Source organism: Meriones unguiculatus, chromosome 14 (genome assembly GCF_030254825.1).
Source record: "Meriones unguiculatus strain TT.TT164.6M chromosome 14, Bangor_MerUng_6.1, whole genome shotgun sequence".
Lineage (NCBI taxonomy): Eukaryota > Metazoa > Chordata > Mammalia > Rodentia > Muridae > Meriones > Meriones unguiculatus.
The window spans coordinates 69,740,480-69,760,190 of NC_083361.1; the positions used below are offsets into that span (position 1 = coordinate 69,740,480).

A 19,711-nucleotide genomic window follows, 5' to 3' on the forward strand; every position below is an offset into this window, starting at 1 on the left:
TTAATCTTTCATTATTGTGTCTGCGGGGGTCAGATAGACGGTGGAGTCAGTTCTCTCTCTGCACTTTTATATGGGTCCTGGGGGTCAAACACAAGCCGTGTGACAAGCACCTTTACCTGCTGGGCCGTTTCGCTAGCTCCAGAAAAAGATGTTTTGTTTTTTTTTTAACACCTCTGGTCTCACCACCTGGTGATGAGCACTAACCATATGCACGTCCTCGAGATTTCTGTACGCATTCACCAGCTCTCTTTAAAAATGAAATGATGCCATCTCATTTCGCAACCACTTTTGTAATTAATTATATGGCATTAACTCTTCTAAGCATTTATACGATCTTCTACTAAATTATTTTAGTTGCTGCACAATTTATCCTGAAGAACACATGGGGCTATTTAATCAATCTCTCTCTCTCTCTCTCTCTCATACAGGGTGTTACTGTGTAGCCTTGGCTGGCCTAGAACTCACAGAGATCTGCCTGCCTCTGTCTCCCCAGTGCTGGGATTAGAGACCTACATCACCACGTCCAGTTAACCAGTTTCTTCATGTTGGAATTTTAAGTTTGCCTTTTGGTTTCTTTCTCTGATCCCACAGGAAAATCCCAGTAGTAGCTGTATCTTGCCACCAATATTTCCTTACAGTTTCCTATAGTGAAACTCATTGATCAAAGGGTATTTAAGACAGAGTTTTCTGAAACATATTGCCAAGGACATGCTGGTTTTTGTTTGTTTGTTTGTTTTTGTTTTTTTTAATTTTGAGGACCTTTTCTAAAGTTTCTAAAGTTGCAGTCATTTGGACATACTACAATGCACAGACCCCAAGAAGATAAGCCCAGTGGGCATCTTACGTGGGTCCACTAGCTTAGGGGAGTGGGGGATATCTCTGACACAGACTGTGTTGCCTGCTTTTTGATCACGTCCCCCTGATGGGACTTCCCTACCAGGACACAGGGGAGGAGGACGAACTCAGTCCTTACATGAGCTGGGATGTCTGGGGGGGGTGCTGGAGGGAGGGAGAGTGAGTGGGACTGGGAGAAGAGGAGGGCGGGGCCTATGATTGTGATGTAAACTGAATTAAATTTAAAAAATAACTGTCATTTATGAAAAGAAGACTGCTTGACCTTGTGTGTGCTATTCTGGGGTGGGCTTGCTCTTGAAGACCCGAACCCTACTGCCTATTTACAAAAACCAAATATTTTCTTTCCGATTAGCTTGACCGAACCTCACAGTGATCTGGAACAGGGAGGAGGAAGGAGAGCTGGTTAGGTCAATCGCGGCAGCCTACTTTCTTATTTAGTTAGCTAGGTTTAGAGTGGCGGCCTGGGCACCCAGGGCTGCCAGGGGGGCCAAAGACGTCTATCCCAGCTGTTTTCAGAAAAGTGCTGGTACTACCCTCTGCTTCCTCCTGCCCTCTCCCAAGAACGCAGGCAGCAGTGAGGAGGAAGACCAACAAAAGGAAAACAAAGCAGCAGGCACCAAGCTCTCAGAGCCAACAGACTGGAGCCAGGGTGTCTCAGGCCCCATTCTGTGGCTCTGAGGAAGCAGCAGACCAAGGCAAATCTTATGAAGGAAAGCATTTGCCCGAGCCCTCTTACACAATATATCCTGAATCAGATCAGTGTTTTACGCTCCCGGTGTGGTCCTGGTCCAGGCCACTGCCATATCTCACCTGGGTTTGTACTATAGATTCCTAACTGGTCACACTTCCATTCTTCCATCCCATCCCCCACGATCTCTTCTCAATACATCGGCCATAGCTACGCACAGTGATAAGACACCTTTGATCAGAAGGCAGAGGCAGGAGGATGACAAATCTGAGGCCAGCCTGGACTATCCAGTGAGACCTGTCTCAAACACACACACACACACACACACACACACACACACACACACACACAGTCTCAAGACCTAACTGGGGACTTGCTTACAGTTTTGGAGGGTTAGTTCCCTGTCGTCTTGGCACTTGCAGTAGCTGAGCGCCACATCCTGACCCACAGGCGGAGAGAGAGGTGCTGAGCCTGGTGCAGGCTCTTGAAACCTCAAAGCCCACCCCCACCGACACTCGTCCTCCAAAAGGCCACACCTCCTAATCTTCCTAATCCTCCTCTGATGATTAAGCATTCAAATACACGAGCCTCCGGGGGCCATTTTTATTCGGATCACACAGTGCCAGCAACAGCCGGCCTCAGGACTTTGCACAATAACAATAATCAGTTCAAACGCTGTGGTTATACTTTCTGTTACTTGCAGCCAAAGCGCTCTACCTAGAACATATGAAAAGAATGACTTAGAGCCCCCAGGGAGAAAACCGGCCCTTAAATTATATGACTGGGAGACAGGACACTGGGGGATACTTTTATGACTACACTGAATAAAGGGAATGGAAGGGGAGGCGGGGGTTAGAGGTTAAATTATTTCTAATTGTTTATTTGTTGTGTGTTGTCAGAGGACAACTTTCGGAAGTTAGTTCTCTCCTTTGCCCACGTGGGCACCAGGGTTGAATTCAGGTCATTAGGCTTTATCAGCTGGGCCATCTCACTGGGCCCCCTGTCCTAGTTTCATTTTGTGGCTGAGGTTAAAATGTTCTGACCAAAACCAAATCAAAACAAACCGAACCCAGCTTATGGGAGAAGAAGTTTATTTTCGCTCACAATTTCATGTTACATTCTATCATGGGGTGGTGGGGAGGTCATAGTATCGGGAGCTTGAAATGGCTGCTTCTATCCACAGTCAAGAGCAGAGAGAAATGAACGTATGCTCGCTTGCTTGTTTGTGCTCAGTTCAGCTCCCTCACTCTCACACAACATGGATCTCTTGCTTAGAGGATGGCGCTGCCCACAGTGGATGGGTCCTCCCACAACAATAACTTAATGAAGACGATCCACTACAGGCCCACAGGCCAAGCCAATGCAGACAATTCCTCACTGAGGCCCTTCTCGGGTGATAGTACACTGTGTCAAGCTTACAATTAAGGTAAGTACCACACCCCAGATGAAATTGTTGCTGCTGAAAGCAAATGCCACGTATGCGCAGGGGGTTTGAGATGCAGCCACCGTGGAGAAGTGAAGGCCCCCCCCCCCAGTGAAAGAATGTGTTTCCTCTGTCTGCAGTGAAGGGGAAGGTAGCAAACTCAAAACAGTGGGAAGGTGAAGCCAGACGCCAGAAAGGCTAAACGTTAATAACTGTCCCAGTCTTCTACCCGGTTCTTCCTCCTCTAGTCTCTTTCCAGAGGCTCATCTTAGCAGAGCTTGCCTGCTCCCGTCCACCATTCCTCAGCAGGCAGAGGTACCGTGTCTTCTCCAGAGGGTGGACACATAGATCCCCATTCGGTTCTAAGGATATATATATAATTTTTATTACTTTTGGAAAGCCCATCTAAAGAGCAGAATGTTTCTGCAGCGTACTTCCTGGGCTGTGGCTGTGGGGTGGCCCTTCTACTGAAGCTGCTAAGAGCAAGATATCAACTGTCTTTCTGGGGGTTGAACGTATGAAGTGTTCTCCAGTGAAAATGTCCACACTGGTGCTTCTCCAGGCCACACTGATCCTCCTGTGGGTCTGTGGGAGGCTGCACTGAGAAATCAGGAATGTATAGCTGCCCTCAGCACATGAGCCTTAGGGGCCTTCGCACCCAGGCCCCCTCTCTGCGAGCTAATTGCCTCTTGCCAAAGCTGTTAGCCTCAATTCATAGCAATTTATCGGTGTGTGGTTAATCGCTCCCTTCAAAGAGAGAAGAAAAGGTGATCCGAAATATTTTGGGTAAAGGACACATTTGAGAGCTTGTTTCAGAACTCTCTGTGATGATGGCAGAGCAGAGACGCCTGTGTGGTCCGGGACTCGGGCAGACACGACACTCCTCCTTAATAACGGGGCATTTTCTTTGTCTGGGAGAAGCTGGAAGTAGCACGAGTCAAGGTCTTTTCAGTTCTACAAGGCAGGAAGGACTGACCTTTCACACTTTGTTCTAGTTTTTGCTTAGAGTTTTCCTTTGATTCTTTTCCATAGACCCGGGCTTCTTTATCTGTCCTCACTACCTTCGCTTCTCTACAGAATGAAAGAAATTGTACCAGGAAGCTCTGAGTGGTTCCTCTCTCAAGCTGCCCTGGGCTCCAGGGGAACTCGTGTGCTGAGATGGGCCCAGACACAAGCCCATGCTTACCCAGCTGTCTGAAGAAAGTATGGGGTGAGTGCTGGGTAAGATTGGGGGCTTTCCAGCATCTCCTCTCCCTACCTGGCAGCTCCTGGGGCTGGGAACCACACAAACCCGTGTTTCACTTCAGACAGAGGGCCTGGCTGCTCACTTTCAGCCACCCCCACCCTGCGTGCCGGTCCTCTCTGCCAGCACGGCAGTGTACCTGTCCTCTTTCCCCACCTCACCCACCCAGCATCTTCCCAGGGGCTTGGCCTCCATCACCCATGTGACAAAGTTCTGCGAAATTTTTTAAATTCTTAAAAATTCTCCGTCTCTTCTTCAAATCTTCATCAGCTTTACCCTGAACTGAATCTGACTTGCTTCTGGGGGAAAAAAAATTTAAAACAAAACAAAACAAACAAACAAAAAAACTATCTGAGATGCACATCTGATCACTTTACTCTTGGGTTAAAATCTTCCTAGAGTCGCAAGATAAAATTCAGAAATCCCAGCATGCCCTACAAAAGCTGGCTTCTAGCAGTCATACAGGGAGGACTTGTGACAGGTCTCTACAGCACACAGCATGGTGCCAGCGCTGGGGCTGTGACTACTGCTTCCAGTGGGACCCCTGGGGGCATGCCTTGAACACCCTCCTGAGCTAAGTGTACAAGAAAAGTGGCCTGGACTCAGATCTACACTGGACCCTGGAAAACGATCAAGGCCGGAAATATACGAGAAGGGAAGAAAACAGAGCTGCTCAATTAGCAACAAAGAGATCTGGGAGCTAGCAATGTTTACCGGGCTCAAGTGTAACCAGACCCAAAAATATTCCATGTGAATGCCCCTCGGAAATCCCCACTCTTCAGAAGGCAAATCTTGTTGAGCCATGCAGCAGGAAGGGCTCTGTGCGTGCCTAGGCACAAGCTCCTTAAGGTCAAAAGATCTATGGATAAACTGGCCGAGGCACCGGAGGAAGAGGTGCCACCTTTTCTACGCAAGACACAGTCCTGCTCGCCACAGTCACCTTGACCTCTGACCCCACAGAGTATCCAGCTACTGATGGGACAGCAATGAGCGTTCGCAGAGCAGAGTCAACAGCTAGCTCCCTGGAGAAGCTGGTCACGTCGTCGGCCTTTTCTCCGGAGAGAGTCTTACCTCAGCGGAGGTTGTACCTCTGAGATGGCCATGTCTGCCAGCCCCACTCACACCTTCATCCGCTGCAGTAGTCTTCAGCCTTCCTAATGCTGCGACCCCCGAGTACATTGCCTCATGACCCCCCCCCCCCAGCTGTAAAATTATTTTCATTGCTACGGTTATGAATTGCAGTGGAAATATCTGACATGCAGACGGTCTCAGACTACCCCCGTGAAAGGATCCCCAAAGGGGTTGCGCGACCCGCAGATTGAGAGTCTAGTGCCGTATTGACGTAGCGCTGTTGCAGACCTAGGAAGTCTGTGGAGACCTCAGCCCCTCAGAAGATGCAGGCACTAGAGTCTGACGGTCAGAGGATCCTCAGGTTCCCCGAATGCTTTGCCAGGCAGCACATCAGGCTGTGCTTATCCCTCCTGCAGTATCCCACCTTCCAGAGTCACAGTCCACAGGTGCAGCGTAGGGAGGGGGCGGAGGAGAGCCCCAGCATGCTATGCAATGGCCTGGTAGCTTAGGTATGCTTTTCCCTGCAAACACCCACCAAGAACAACTTAAGGGAGGAAGGGTGTGTAGCTTTAGAAGGAGTACGGCTCATCACTGTTGGGAAGGCACCGTGCTGGGAGGTGAAAGCTGGCCACAACGAGAGTGGACAGGAAGTGATGCCAAGTTAGAAAACCTCAAGGCTGGTTCCTAGTGAACCATGTTGTCCAGTGAGGCCCGGCCTTCCCAAACAGCATCACCAGGACCAAACACATGGGCCTAGGGGGGACATTTCACACCAACTACACTGACCTCAACACTTCTGTTTCTTGCTCTGCTTCTGGACTCTGTAGCGGCCCAACAATGGATGCTCAGAGAGCCACCAGGGCAGCTGGGCTTCTCAGGCTTCAAAGGGAGCAGCATTTATTGGAGATGACTTCCTTTCCTCGACTGACCGCTCGGGTTTTAAGGAGTCTCCTTTTTTAGAAAGGGCTTCCCTTCACCCACAGTGCCACAGTGCCTCAGCACAGTGCTGTCACACCACAACAAGGCCACAGCAGGCAGTTAATATAGGAAGGCCGCAACCGACCGTCCCAGTTTGCTGCGAGGTGGAGCACATACCTTCGTGAGCTGCTGCTCAGAGGAGAACCCCAAACCGAACACTGTGTTGGCTCTGCTGTCAGCCCACTGCCCAAACTTCTGGGAGGTTTTGGTGAAGGTCATGTTCGGGGTGATGGTGCTGTTGATGATCACCTGCAGGGGATAACCCAGAGGGAGAGCGTTAACTCGGACGAACGAGACCAGCGGCGCTTCCTCTGTCCTGCTGCAATTGTTCCTGCGTTGTTCTTACCAGGGCGGACACATGAGCATGAGAGAGGGCAGTTTCCGACAGCAACAGACGAGTCTAAAATGGGATGGTTTCCAAAACTCTTGTTTTCTTGCCCCAAAGATACCAAGCACCAAAGCAGCCTTAAAGGACAGCCTTGTGCACCTACCTAGAGCACCTAACTACCCCTTCATCTCCCCCTTTGATACCCCCAGTACTCTAACATCCAGCCAAAACCAGTAAATTCTTCCACCAGCAGAAGGGCCTTTGCTTCCCAAGCGGAAGAAGAAGAAGAAGATATATTCTGCTCTGTACAGTAGGTAGAGGGTTAACTGAGAGATAGACTAAGCAGCCCAGGGGTCCCTGGAGGGTCGGTAGGTAAAGGCTGACCAGAGGGTAGCACACATCTCCTGGCTTGCTCCTAAGAGGCTTCCCCGGGGTTAGTCACACTGCAGTGATGAGAGGGACACTCTCATATTTCTCTAAAATCAAACAATTTCTAAACATTTTTCATAAGGCATTTTATCTAATCTTATCTTTAAAAAAAGGTCACTTGGCCAGAAAGGTCAAGTGGCTTGTTCAAGGTCATAAGCCAGCAAGTGGTCCAAATGGTGTGTGTTGGAATACCATCAAGAGAATGATGTATGGTGGACAATCCCTTGGGGAACTGTGAGAGAAGCTCCAGGAAAAGAGGTAGAGGGCCTTGTACCTCAGGTGCATTTTGATCCCTGAATTGTCCTGGGATGTGATTTCATGCCTCCTGTGACAAACATTCGACATCCAACAAGAATAAGCATGTCTTAAAGACTGAAGGTAATTCATAAGACATGCTAATTCTTGTTGGATGTCAGAACATAGCTCTAGAACCCAATCCGGGCAGTGTACCCTGAATCTGGGTATGGCCTTCTGCCTTGCCTTTGTGCTTTCTGAGATTCAGTTTGTAGTATGTGCCAGACAGCTGTGTGTAAATTGATCTGCCCTGAGAAAAGTTCTGGGAAAGGGCTGCTCTGTCGATATTTAGTATGTGCTTACTAATTTGCTTACATGTTTTTCTCAACTCCAACAACCTTTCTTGGTCTGTTGCTTTCTTTGTCAAGTGTGTGTATAAAAGTACAGTGAACCTGAAGCAAGGCTGTCTACCGCAGTAGACTGCAGTAGACTGCTCATCCTTTCAGATGCCAGGTCCAGCGGACAAGAGCTGCCCAGGTCGACAAAAGTGGACAGGTGTGTGTGTGATGGACGCACTACTTACAAAGCAACGGTTAACTGATTTCAAGATCAAGACCTAGTCATCCTTCTTGGAGGAGCGGTCCCTTCGCCGTCTTTGACCTCTGAGCTCATCAACTTCGCAAAATTCTCAGCCACTCTTTCCACAGATGGGTTCTGTGTCATCTCCTCTCGCCTCTCTCTCCACAACTTCAGTTATACATATCCTAGACCTTTTGAGCGTGTCTTCCGTGCTTTATGGTCATCAGTTACCACCAACCTTCTCATTCCTGTTTCTCTCTTGGCTTAATCTGGGCATTCTAAAAAGATTAATTTTTTTCGTTTTTAATTATGTGAGTATAGGTGCTTGCGGAGGTCAAAGGTGTTGGATGCCCTGAGGTGGAGCCACCCAACATGGGTGCTGGAATTGAAATCAAGTGTTCTTAACCACCAAACCGTTTCTCCAGTCCCTGCTCTGGGTGTTCAAATTGGTCTGCTTTCTAGTTCACTGCTAGGTTATCTCCATGTATGGCCCTTGGTTAGAGTATCAGTCTTAGAAAAGACCACTGGGCCCAGATTTTTTGCTTCTGTTGTTCTCCTTGTGGAGCTCCTGTCCCTTCCAGGTCTTTCAGTCTCCCCTTTCTTTCATAAGATTCAATGGAGGAATGGATACAGAAATTGTGGTACATTTACACAATGGAATACTACTCAGCAATTAAAAACAGGGAATCATAAAATTTGCAGACAAATGGTGGAGGCTAGAAAAGATCATCCTGAGTGAGGTATCCCAGAAGCAGAAAGACACACATGGTATATACTCACTTATAAGTGACATTAGACCTAATATAAGCTAATCATACTAAAATCTGTACACCTAAAGAAGCTAAGCAAGAAGAAGGACCCTGGGTAAGATGATCAGTCCTCATTCAGAAAGGCAAATGGGATAGATGTTGGAAGAAGGTGAAAATAAGGAACAAGACAGGAGCCTACCACAGAGGACCTCTGAAAGACTCTACCCAGCAGGTTTATTAAAGCAGATGCTGAGACTCACAGCCATCGAGTTATTTTTAAAATCTAGCATATTTGATACTTTAAAAATATATTCTAGGACCAGGCATGGAAGAGCACACCTTTAATTCCAGCAATTGGGAGGCAGAGGCAGGCAGGCGGATCTCTGCGAGTTTGAGGCCAGCCTGGTTTACAGAGTGAGTTCCGGTTCAGTTAGGGTCTACTTAGTGAGACCTTGTCTCAATCAATCATCAATCAATATACTAAATCCCTGAGGATGTTCTTTCCTTTGCCTGTTTTGCTCATTTACCCTCTATTTCCTCAGTATATTAATTTTACTTATTGTAAAATCCTTGATGCAAATGCTAACATCTGGACCATCTCTGAATCATTCATTATCTAGATTTCCCCCTCCTGACTCCAGGCGTATGGTTCTGCCTTCCTGCAGGTGTTTTTTGTTTGCTTGTTTGCTTGTTTTGTTTTAATCTCATGCTGAAATATGCAAAGACGCCATAGAACGTGACCATCTGGCAGAGGACGCTCCCCTTCTTCTGTTAGGCAAAATAGGTAGGTAAGAAATCCCTTCTCAGAGCTGCACCGGGTCAGGCTGGATTTCAGCTCCCGAGAGACTCCGTCTACCTTGGTTCACCCTGGACTTGGGGTGGGAGGGGAGCTTTAAGGAGCTCAGCAGAGAGGGGCAGATCTTTATGTCCCCTGCACTCAAGGGCTGCGGAGAATCAGACCATGAGAGGATTTCGGCTTACTTTCGTAACCTATCAAAGCCACTTATCTTCGGTGTAGGCGGCCTCCTACACTGGCTTCAGGTCGCATGTAGCTGAGTGTGACCTTACCCCGCTGACGCCCCGGCCCCTACCTACTGCATGTGGGATGAGGCCATGAGTTTTTGGTTACTCCGGCGCCCTTGTGCCATCTGAGCAATGCGATCATCAGGCTCTCCACTGGTTTCTCTATTTGTAGCAGCCTTTTGGCAGGTGGCAGCTCTGTGTACAGCCTTGAGCTGCCCCTCATCGGGAAGTACCCAGGTGACAGGGTGTATGGGCGCCCGGTGTCCATTCCTTATTCTCTCTGGGGCTTTCATAGTTTTGTGTGTTATAGATTCGCGGTGGGGGCGTGGCTTCTGTACACCGTAAAGTAAGAAAATGTCTTCGACTGGGGAGGAGAGAGTCAGCCACGTTGAAACTCCTCCGTGTTGAGTTTCAATTCTTTGGCCACCGCTAAGGACTGCCAGAGACAAGCCCCAACCTTCAGCCTGCATCCAGCATCAGCAAATGTTCGCAGGACGGAGGCCACCCACCTTGGCTCTGGTTGGTCCCATCTCTCCGGAATTTTGCTCTCTCTAGCTGTCATCCTTTTTTGTTTGTCTGTTTGCTTTTTGAAACAGGAGTGGCCTTGGCTCTTCTTGACTCACTTTGTAGATAAAGCTAGCCTCACAGAGATCCGTCTGCCTCTGTCTCCCAGAGTGCTGGGATTATAGGCGTGTCCCACTGAGCCCAGCTACTATTGCTTTGATGCCCCTAAATCATATCTGTGGGAATAGGGGTGTAGCTCAACAGTGCAGGGTCCTAGGTTCAAGGCTTAAGGTTGCCCTCAACATCGTGTTTTACCTTCTTGGTATCAAGAATGCTCACCAGAAGCTATACACAACACTTAGAAGCAAAGTGCTGAATCGGCACAAATTCAGACACATTTCACTATGCGTTTGGACACTGTTCTACAATGTTTATGGGAAACGTGCAGTCTCTCATAAGGTTGCTGCTCTCTCTTGTCAATTGAGCAAAACTCAGGCAGGCCAGTCTAGCTTGTTGGAACGGGTTTAAGCTTAGCTACTCTCCAAGTCTTGTAACACCCCCTGTATCCAAAGCAGGGGTTCCTCCTCCATTTGTAGCATGTGGTGGGAGGCAGAGGGAGCAAGGAGCTGTCGGACCACAGTGCACAATCCACAGACTCATCCTGCCCCCTTCCCTTCTGCTTCCCCCCAAAAGGGTCCGGCCACTCAGGCAAGCTTGCCCGAGTCTCCTGGGTCCCCTGCCTTTGTTGCCAGCCCCAGAACATTCTTCTCACCCACCCAATGGAGCTGTGCACTCCTCACCATAGGCAACAAAAGGTTTGTTTGTCCTTGGGACACAAGATGCCGACCTGGCAGAACTCACGAGGGTTTTGCAGAGGGAACTGCAGCGTCCTCCTCATTCCTCGTGGAAAGGCCTACCCTGTAGTTACCACTCTCTGCCGTCAGCATCAGAGTGCCAGCGCCCTTATCTACAAGCTGGACGCCAGCCAGGAGGGAGAAAAGTGAAAGCCACCGTTTGCCATGCTGCCCTTGTAATTCCTCACACTGGCTCCCTGCAGGTTCCACGTGCCTTGGGCTGGTTCCTAATGGGCTCACCCTAGGTTTTGAAACTTCCTAGATCCAGAAGGAGGGAAGGGAAGGAATGGAGAGAAAAGAAATGGTGGCAAAGGAGGCCATGGATCAGGGCTGCAGAATCCTTCTCCTTGCCTTAGCTACCTGAGGTAGTTAGTCTAAGCAACGTCATAGCCAGTGCAGAAAGCCAGATCTAAGTAAGCAAGACAGCTGCCCCTGTCCTCCCAGAAAACCCAGAGCACTGACCTTTACAAGAGCAGCAAGAATGGCAACCCCAGTGAGCATGCTGTCAAGATATCCCCAGCCTTGCCATTGGTCTTCTTCCTTCTCCTGCCACTAACATGGGAAATGGCCTCTGTGCTATATGACACTGAGGCCTTCAGACAAGCTGCGCAGCAGCTAGCAAGGCCTGCGCCTTCCATGTCTGCCCATCTTAGGCTCTGTCTGTCCCTTCCAGCTAACCATGAAGGCTTGTGTTTCTCCTGGAGACTCTAACTTAGCTTTGGCTCTCACTCTTCTCAGGGGTGAAGGAAGGAAAAAAGTGAACACACATAAAAAGACCTTTTGAAAAAAACAATGTGTCTGGTTTTTTAAAAAGTGCCTTGTGGGCTACAGAGATGGCTCAGAGGTTAAGAGCACTGGCTGCCCTTCCAGAGATCCTGAGTTCAATTCCCAGGGATAGCCTGAGGTTCAGGATAAAGAGATGGGAACTTAAAGGATGGAGGGGATCTTAGTTCTGGGCAAGTGGGTGATCTGCTCCTGTGAGATTACAGAGAATGAGGTCGGGCAGGCTGATGGGCAGACCTTACCAGCTCAAGCTTTCCTAGAGATGTGGAAGAGGCCTTCTATAACAGTTACCACTATTCTATGATCGTCACATTCAAGATAAGGCAGACACCATCAAGGGTTTGGGCAGGAGTATGGAGCAATGGGAGCTGCCACAGGTCAGCAAAACTATTTAAAAAAAATAACAATGTGGGCCAGGCAGTGGTCACACATGCTTCAATCCCACATTCTCAGGAGGTCTACAAAGCAAGTTCTAAGACAGCCAAGGCTACACAGAGAAACCCTGTCTTAAAATAAACAAACAAACAACTGTGGCTTCTCAACATTTAACAATTCCGCTCTGAGCAGGAGTCTATGAGAAGCTTCTGCATAGGTACCATTGCTTGCAGTGGCAGTGTTGTGAAAGCGGCATCCACTGCCAGAGGAATGTATAAGAAACTGTAGCACGCTCACAGTGAAATGCCCTCTGGCAGGAGCATTAACGGAGGCTGCAGGCATTGGCATTGATGAGCCACAGAAACACAGTAATAATACTTTTTAGAAAAAAAGAAATATCATCAAAGAACCCATATGGGATGTCGATTTGTATAAAAGTCAAAACCAGATGAAATAAATAACCTACTATTTAAGGCAGGGCTCAGCACACTATAACCCTCCGGCCAAATCCAACAGACCACCTGTGTTCTTAAATCAAGCTTTACGGCACTACAGCTGACTATTTACGCATAGTCTATAGGTCTATGACCATTTTCTTGCCAGAAAGGAAAAACAGAAAAGCTGCAAGAGATCATAAAACAAATTACTCTCTGGATTGTTGAGAAGCTTGCCAATCTCTAGTTCAGGGAAAACCACACACACACACACACACACACACACACACACACACACACAGTCTCTCTGACTCTGTCTCTCTCTCTCACACACACAAGTGCACATGCACACACATACACTCTCGTTCACACAGGCACACACTCATTCACACACACACATGCACACACACACATGCACACACACACATGCACACACACAAATGAATGGCAAGGCTACCAAGAGAATGCATGCTACAGTCTCAGGGGAAGATCAGCATGTAATCAGGGAGAGGCCCACACATACTTCTGGAATGTGGGACAGGACCATGGCAGGAAAGTGATTCATATGCATTGGAAACCATGCTCCACACTTTTATTTATTTTGTTTTTGGAGTGCTGGCTCTGAAACACGGGGCATTGGGCATGCAGCCGAGAGCTATAATACAGCCTCTCAACCTCGATCTTTCCCCAGCTGGTGATGCCCACCGCGGTCCTCTGCTAGACAGCAGCAGCGTGCCACTGTCTGCTACGTGCTCACCAGGGTGAACGGCGGCACTGTGTGTGGCTGAGCTGGGCACTCAGCAGGTTGGTGTGCTCAGCGCAGCGCAGTAAGACATTCAGTAGGCTAGCGTGTTCGACACACTGCTTTGCCGTGTTGTTTTCACTCTGTGATGAGTTTATTACGTTGTAGACTAGGGCCTTTGCATTAGGGGACCCACCTCAGCTGAGTAGGAGATGCACAGGGGTTCAATTTAGTGTTAACACACGAAAAGAAACTGTCACACAGGGTGAGGAGAGGCTACAGGCTGAGACGCTGGGGAGAGAGGGGAGGGCTGGACTCACGGAGTCCAATCTTAAGAGGAGAAGTGGGGTTCAAGCAGACTGTGGGTCAAGCAAAGCAGGGGTCACAGAAGTGGGGCTTACAGAGTAAGGGAACAAGGAACCTGGGGCAGGAAACTACCCCCAGGAAGCAACTGAGGAAGAGGGGGTGACAAAGGCAGAGAGTGAGAGGAGAATGGGGACATGCTGACAGAGAAGGGAAGAAGGATGCCTCCTAGGCACAACGGAGGAGGGAAGACTGAGGGAGAAACCAGGGCCCAGTGGGCAAGGGCCTGCTTTATAGAACACCAGGCACAAATTTTAATGTGGACTGCCAACTCCTCCAAACAAATCCCCTGGGTTCTCTCTGCATCACCCACAGGGAAAGGCGTCCCGATAAAAGATCTAGTCCCTGCTGGCCACTGGAATCCAGTTTTCTTAGGATACACAGAACACTGTGACATGGCCTTGGTAGAAGGCCAGGGGAAGAGGACCAAACTGAGGAAGCTGGAGGCTGGAAGAACTTAGCAGTCTACAAGAAGCTTGAGGTACAGCCACCTGCTCCCAAGGTGAATTAGCAAGACGCTCCCTGCCCCAATCCCTCGTCTTCTTTGTGCCTCAGAGATTGAAGAAAAGAATGCAAGATTCATTGAAACCTACTGTGTGGTAGGAACATTCCAGAAACTCAACCTCTTAACAGAGGGGCTCTGCATTTTTTCGAAAGAGGAAATGACCATGGTGGATGAAAAAATGGGAACTTGTGTTCTTTATATTTTAAAATACTCCATCTATGTGTGTGTGTGTGTGTGTGTGTGTGTGTGTGTAAGACAGACAGACAGAGAGAGAAAGAGAAAGAGAGAGAGCACGAGAACACACATGCATGCTGCTATGCATTTATGGAGGTCACCTTTTGGGTTTGGTTCTTGCTGTCCATCCTGTAGGTCCAGGGAACCAAACTCAGACTTTGAAATTTGGCAGCAAGCACCTTTACCTGCTGAGCCATCTCACTGGCTCCTGATTGTGTTTTGAAAGCAATTTTACATTCCTAGAATACCCTATTCCAAGATTTCAGCTGTTTCTATCCTTTGAGCCACCACGAGCTGGTGGAACTTTCGGCACAGTGAGCACCGCTAAATATTTGGATAAGAGTTGACCTCTCAGGTCTCTGCTAATGTCGGTTTTCTAGGATCCTATCAATAACCAAGAGCCAAGGGCAGGGGAGTCATCCAGGCACCCGGGAGGAGCACCTGCCTCAGGCAAGCCCTGCCCACAGGCACAGGTGGCGTCTCACAAGGATGACAGTGATTAACCGGGTCCACAGAGAGGGCCAAAAGCACAGTGAAATTGAGGCTGCAATGGTTCAGTTAACAAATGCTCTGGAAACAGAGCTTCTTTATAATGGAGCTGGCCGTTCTGTACAAAGCTCACCACAAATCATGGGGCTGCTGTAAGCGCCACGGCTCATGGCAGTGCTCTGAGGAGCTGGGAGTTAGGTGCTATCCTTCCCCGGCCCCCATCTATCCGTCATCTGTGAACACGGGGATCATTTCCTGGCCCACCCTTGGCTTTGGCCCTGCCCCTGCTCACTCTCCTTCTGTGCACACCGTGCAACTGCCGCAGGCCTGACCTCGTCACAGCTTACTCCCCCGTCATAACTTACTCCCCATCATGTCTACGGGGCTACCCACTCAGGCTTGGCTCTGAGACGAGGAAGCAAGCCAGGCGTACCGCTAATCCAACTCCATGTGCAAAGAAACCAGTGCCAGGGCAGTCCCCTACACAGACATGGGACCCACGTCACCTCCTAGGGCTTGGATAATGCTGAGGCACCACTCAGCAGGGTTCTCCCCAGGCCATGTCTTTAGGCCACAACTGGAAGGAACACATGTCGTACTGTCTCTGAACAAAGGACATGAGTTCATGTTTCAAGAGTGGACTGAATATCCCTAAGCAGCCTGTTCTCTCTCGTAGGTGAGGCCCTCTGTGCCCTTTTCTTTCATGAGAGCACAAAGCGGAAGAGGTATTGCAGTGCCTGGGATAGGATGGTGGCAGTTAAGCTGCTCCAGCGTCTTCCTCCGGGAGAGCCTGTGCCCTTCCGGCTGCTGAGTTTGCACAGCTACTGCCGCTGGTGGGGCCTTTGCTCACAATGACCCGAGTCTCTTCCATCCCAGCAACTTGGGACTGAAGTTGCTACTCCACCCCAGAGGGATGAGACAAGTTTGCTTTTCCAGAGGGCAAAATCCTGTGCTTCGGGAGGCACGGTTGGCCTACAGATGCCAACCAGAAGCCTGAGGCCATAGGTTTGAGGTGACCAGGTCAACAGAGAGAAGCAGGGCCAAACCTGCCTCAGGTAATCAAGGTACGTCCATGAGCTGAGACATCGTTTCCAGTTCAGATCAAAATTTACACTCAAAGGCCTTAAGGGGCGGGGGGGGGAGTCATTCTCATGTGGTGGAGAATGTGACAATGACGGAGAAGTGACACGGTGGCCACACCTCCTCAGTGCACGGGTGCATCCATGCTTGAGTGGTCAGCCCACAAGAAGGTATCCGGGGCTTGGATGTATGGCTTGAAGGATCTCAGGCCTAAGTGAAAATGACCCACACTCAGAAACAGGCAGAAATGAGCCATACTGATGGCACAGAGATGTTGAGGGGAGACGCCAGACCAGAGCCCAGAAGTGGCCTCATTCAGGACAGGTGTCTAGTGACCAGCTCGGCGTACTATATTTATTGCAGCCACAGGAAGGAAGGCAAGGAATCTAGAGTCGTCAGATGGGGCAGGAGCTGAGGTTTGAGACATCAAGACTGCGGTACTGGCCAAAGAAGTGCAAGCTGGGTAGTAAGAGCTACCATGGTCTAAGGTCCTGTCCTGCGCCCTACCTAGCTATGGAAGCTGGAAGCATGAGGTTCATTCCAGATGTTTCCTTGCTTGTTGCTGACAAGGGAGGGGCCAGCAGGGCTGTGGTGGTGTTGGAACATCTAGTACTTTCACATAAGACACCCACTCCTGTCCCCAGCTCCCGGCTACCAGGAATATTAACTCAGTGGCTGGGTCTAACCCAACCCCACTCTCTCTAGCCTTCCGCTCCCCTTGCCTAGCCAGGCTTGCCTCAGTTCTCACTGCTCACTGTGGTAATGCCGGGCTTTGAGGCGGACTTCAAGAACACGGGGTTGCCAGGGACATGGCGGGAGGGGGCCTGGGAAGCTCTGGCTTAGTTTCTGAATTGTAGTGGTGCTTCACAGTCTACATCTCCATTCCCTACCTCTCGAGTGCCTCTCTAACTCAAAGAACACCCCACACCAGGCTGGGTTACCTCTACTACACAGCGATGGCACTGGGCACTCACCTTCCTGCACCCACCTGCCTCCTCAGAGCCACCTCAGCTGGCGTGGACTCCAGCACGCTGCCACAGCTCAGCCGCAGCAGAGCCACTGTATAGTGGCTGACACTTGACAGATTACTAAAAGCCCAGCTAATAACCAACACCCTCGATGTAAGGACGCCGATTCATCTACAGTTAAGCCCAATAAATGGCTGGAGAACTCAACTGACAAAACCCAGCCAAGGATGGCAGATGCACTGACAGAACCTACAGATGAAAGAAAGCAGGTCAGCTCAGTTCTCCATCCCTGTCAGAACTTCCTGGAAAGAGCCCAAGCGGTTCCAGCTCTGAAGCAGGGAGAAGCGTAATTACAACTGCGATTCCACCGTGCCTTCCAGAAGTGGAAAAGAAAGAAAATAAGACTTTTAAAATCAAGGCCTCCTTCAGGTAGCCCTTCATTACAAATGAGCCACCTACTACATGTCAATCATTGTCACACTTCCTTGCTATTGACCACCCCTTCCCACGTCTTCAATTCTCTATCTCAGCTGCTTAGACCAGAGAGCTAGTTCTTTGGTCTCTTAGGGTGTTCATCAGACCAACTGCTGTTCTCTGAAATGACTGTGATAGGGGCCACACACTCCCTGCATTAAAAAAAACACAAACAAACAAAACACCAGAAAATGCTTATCTAGTTGCAAGAGTGAGCCTTGCACCAATCAAACCTGGTATTGTAGGAACTGGGTACCAGTGCCAGCTTGCTATGCCTTCCCTGCAATATGAAATTCCACTGCCTACGCCTGGACCTCAGCTATAAAACAAAACAAGAAAGCAAGCAAGCAAGCAAACAAACAGAGAACATTTGGGGTCCTTTGCTGACGGAGGAAGGATTGTGGCAGTTGGAAGAGAAAGAAAGGACCATGAGCCTAACTTTCATCTGTAGACATCACGGTGCTGAAAGCGCAAAGGAGACACTTAGAGGAGAGCCAGGAATGGCGTCAGATGAGGAGGCACCACAAGGGTCTCGCCTTACCTGGGGGATTCTAATGGAGGGGCCCTCATTCTCTCTAATGGGGTTGAGAGGAGACACTACGGAGGGTCCCCGTTCTACTGCTCAGCTCCCTGTTCTTTTGCTCCCCACTGTCTAGGACAGCCGGCCTAGAGTCCACAGGGGACCACAGACAGTAGACGAGGAGCCGCCAGCCTGAGCGGTGCCTGTCTCATGCTACAACACGAGCTGCACTTTGAACCAAATCAAAAGACATGCTCTGGTTTGTTTTTTATACCAAATACCAGATAATAAAAATAGAGCAGCGGTTTAGCTGGCAAAGAGGGGACTTCACCTTCAAACACACTGAATTTCAGGTGACACCACAGGGCTATATCCAGACTAGAGACAGAAAGATTATAATGCAGAAGGCTTATTTATTTATTTTTAAAGACCTGGTAGTCCTTTTGCTGGCATCCCTTCATTCTCTTCCCACAAATAATATGGCAAAAATACAGAGAGGGACAGCAAAATGACAAAACATCAGGAATAAAAAGTATTGTAAAGAAGTACTAAATCAAATATGATAGTACATGCCTGTCATTCCAGTACCCAGGAGCCTGAGGCAGGAAGATTACCTCCAGTTCACATCTAGCCTGGGCTACATGACAACATCCTGCTCTAAAAAAGGGAAGGGGAAGGAATACTCCCAAATGATTTAATAAAAATTATTTCCCAAGTCTAATAATTCTAGAACTAGAGCAGAGGTGATACTGATTGTAAGAGTACAATAAACTAGCATCCTCATACAGGCTGTAAGAAAGAAGCCTTTGGAAGGCACTCCGCCAGTGTGTGTCCAGGGCCATAAAGGGTTAATAGCATGACCTATAATATTACCTGTAGGAATCTACCCTGAGGAAATATTCAACTGGAAGCAATAGGAATATATTGAACACAGAGGATGTTCGCTACATGGGGAATACTTAATATCTGTAACAGTAAGAAATAGACACCATAGTAAAGAAATTAAGATCATTATAGGCCCTTAATGTGATCACTGCATGGGCATTAAAATGTTAATTATGAAGACAGCGAGATACAGGGAAATCTGTTTTGTTTTTTTTTTTGTTTGTTTGTTTGTTTTTTTCTCGTTTGCCATGACTTTAGGTGGGAAGGAAAGAGCAAGATTCGTGATTATGCAGACAGTATGGTAAGCCCTGTGAGGAGACAGCAGGGTCTGGGTACTGCTCTCCCCATCATCTTTCAAATCTACCATATTGCTTTGGAATAAAAATAAGTGAGGATGTCAGAACCGTCTGGCGGGCCAGTACCTTGGCTCCATCGACACTGATGATTCGGTAGCTGTTCCTGGTGACATCGTAGAAGTAGGAGACGGTGACGGCCTGCTTGCTTGCAGGCACCCAGTTCTTCTTGGTGCTGGGGTCAATTTGGAAGACGTGCGCGCGCGTGGTGAAGATGGGCTGTTCTCTGCAACAGGACAGATGTGTCTGTGAATTAGTGGAACCTGACCTAATGTATAATTTATGATTTCTAGGCCACCCGCCATCTCGTGCGATTTTAAATAGCTTATCGGCAAAGATACATATGCATGAGAACAATTAAAATGAGGAGGAGGAAGAGAGGAGGAAGAAAGCAAGCCTGTGAGTAGTTTCTGCAGCCCACACTCCATTTAGCTGCAACTACCTGGAGGCTACTGGGAAACTGGCCTAATGAGCAATTTGCTTAAAATGAAACTCTTCGTTCAGAGTTTTTACATTGCTGTCAAGTGTCCTATTTTTTTTTTTTTCCT

At 48.8% G+C, this 19,711-nt stretch overlaps 1 protein-coding gene across 1 annotated transcript in view; it reads right to left on the reverse strand.

Moving 5' to 3' along the window:
* Homer2 (homer scaffold protein 2) overlaps positions 1-19,711 on the reverse strand; it is a 96,036-nt gene that overhangs the window by 25,350 nt on the left and 50,975 nt on the right. The window contains exons 2-3 of the mRNA XM_021633084.2: positions 19,233-19,389; positions 6,376-6,507 (exon numbers count right to left, since the gene is read on the reverse strand). Of these exons, the coding sequence (XP_021488759.1) occupies positions 6,376-6,507; positions 19,233-19,389 (289 nt within the window). The remainder of the gene's footprint in view (positions 1-6,375; positions 6,508-19,232; positions 19,390-19,711) is intronic.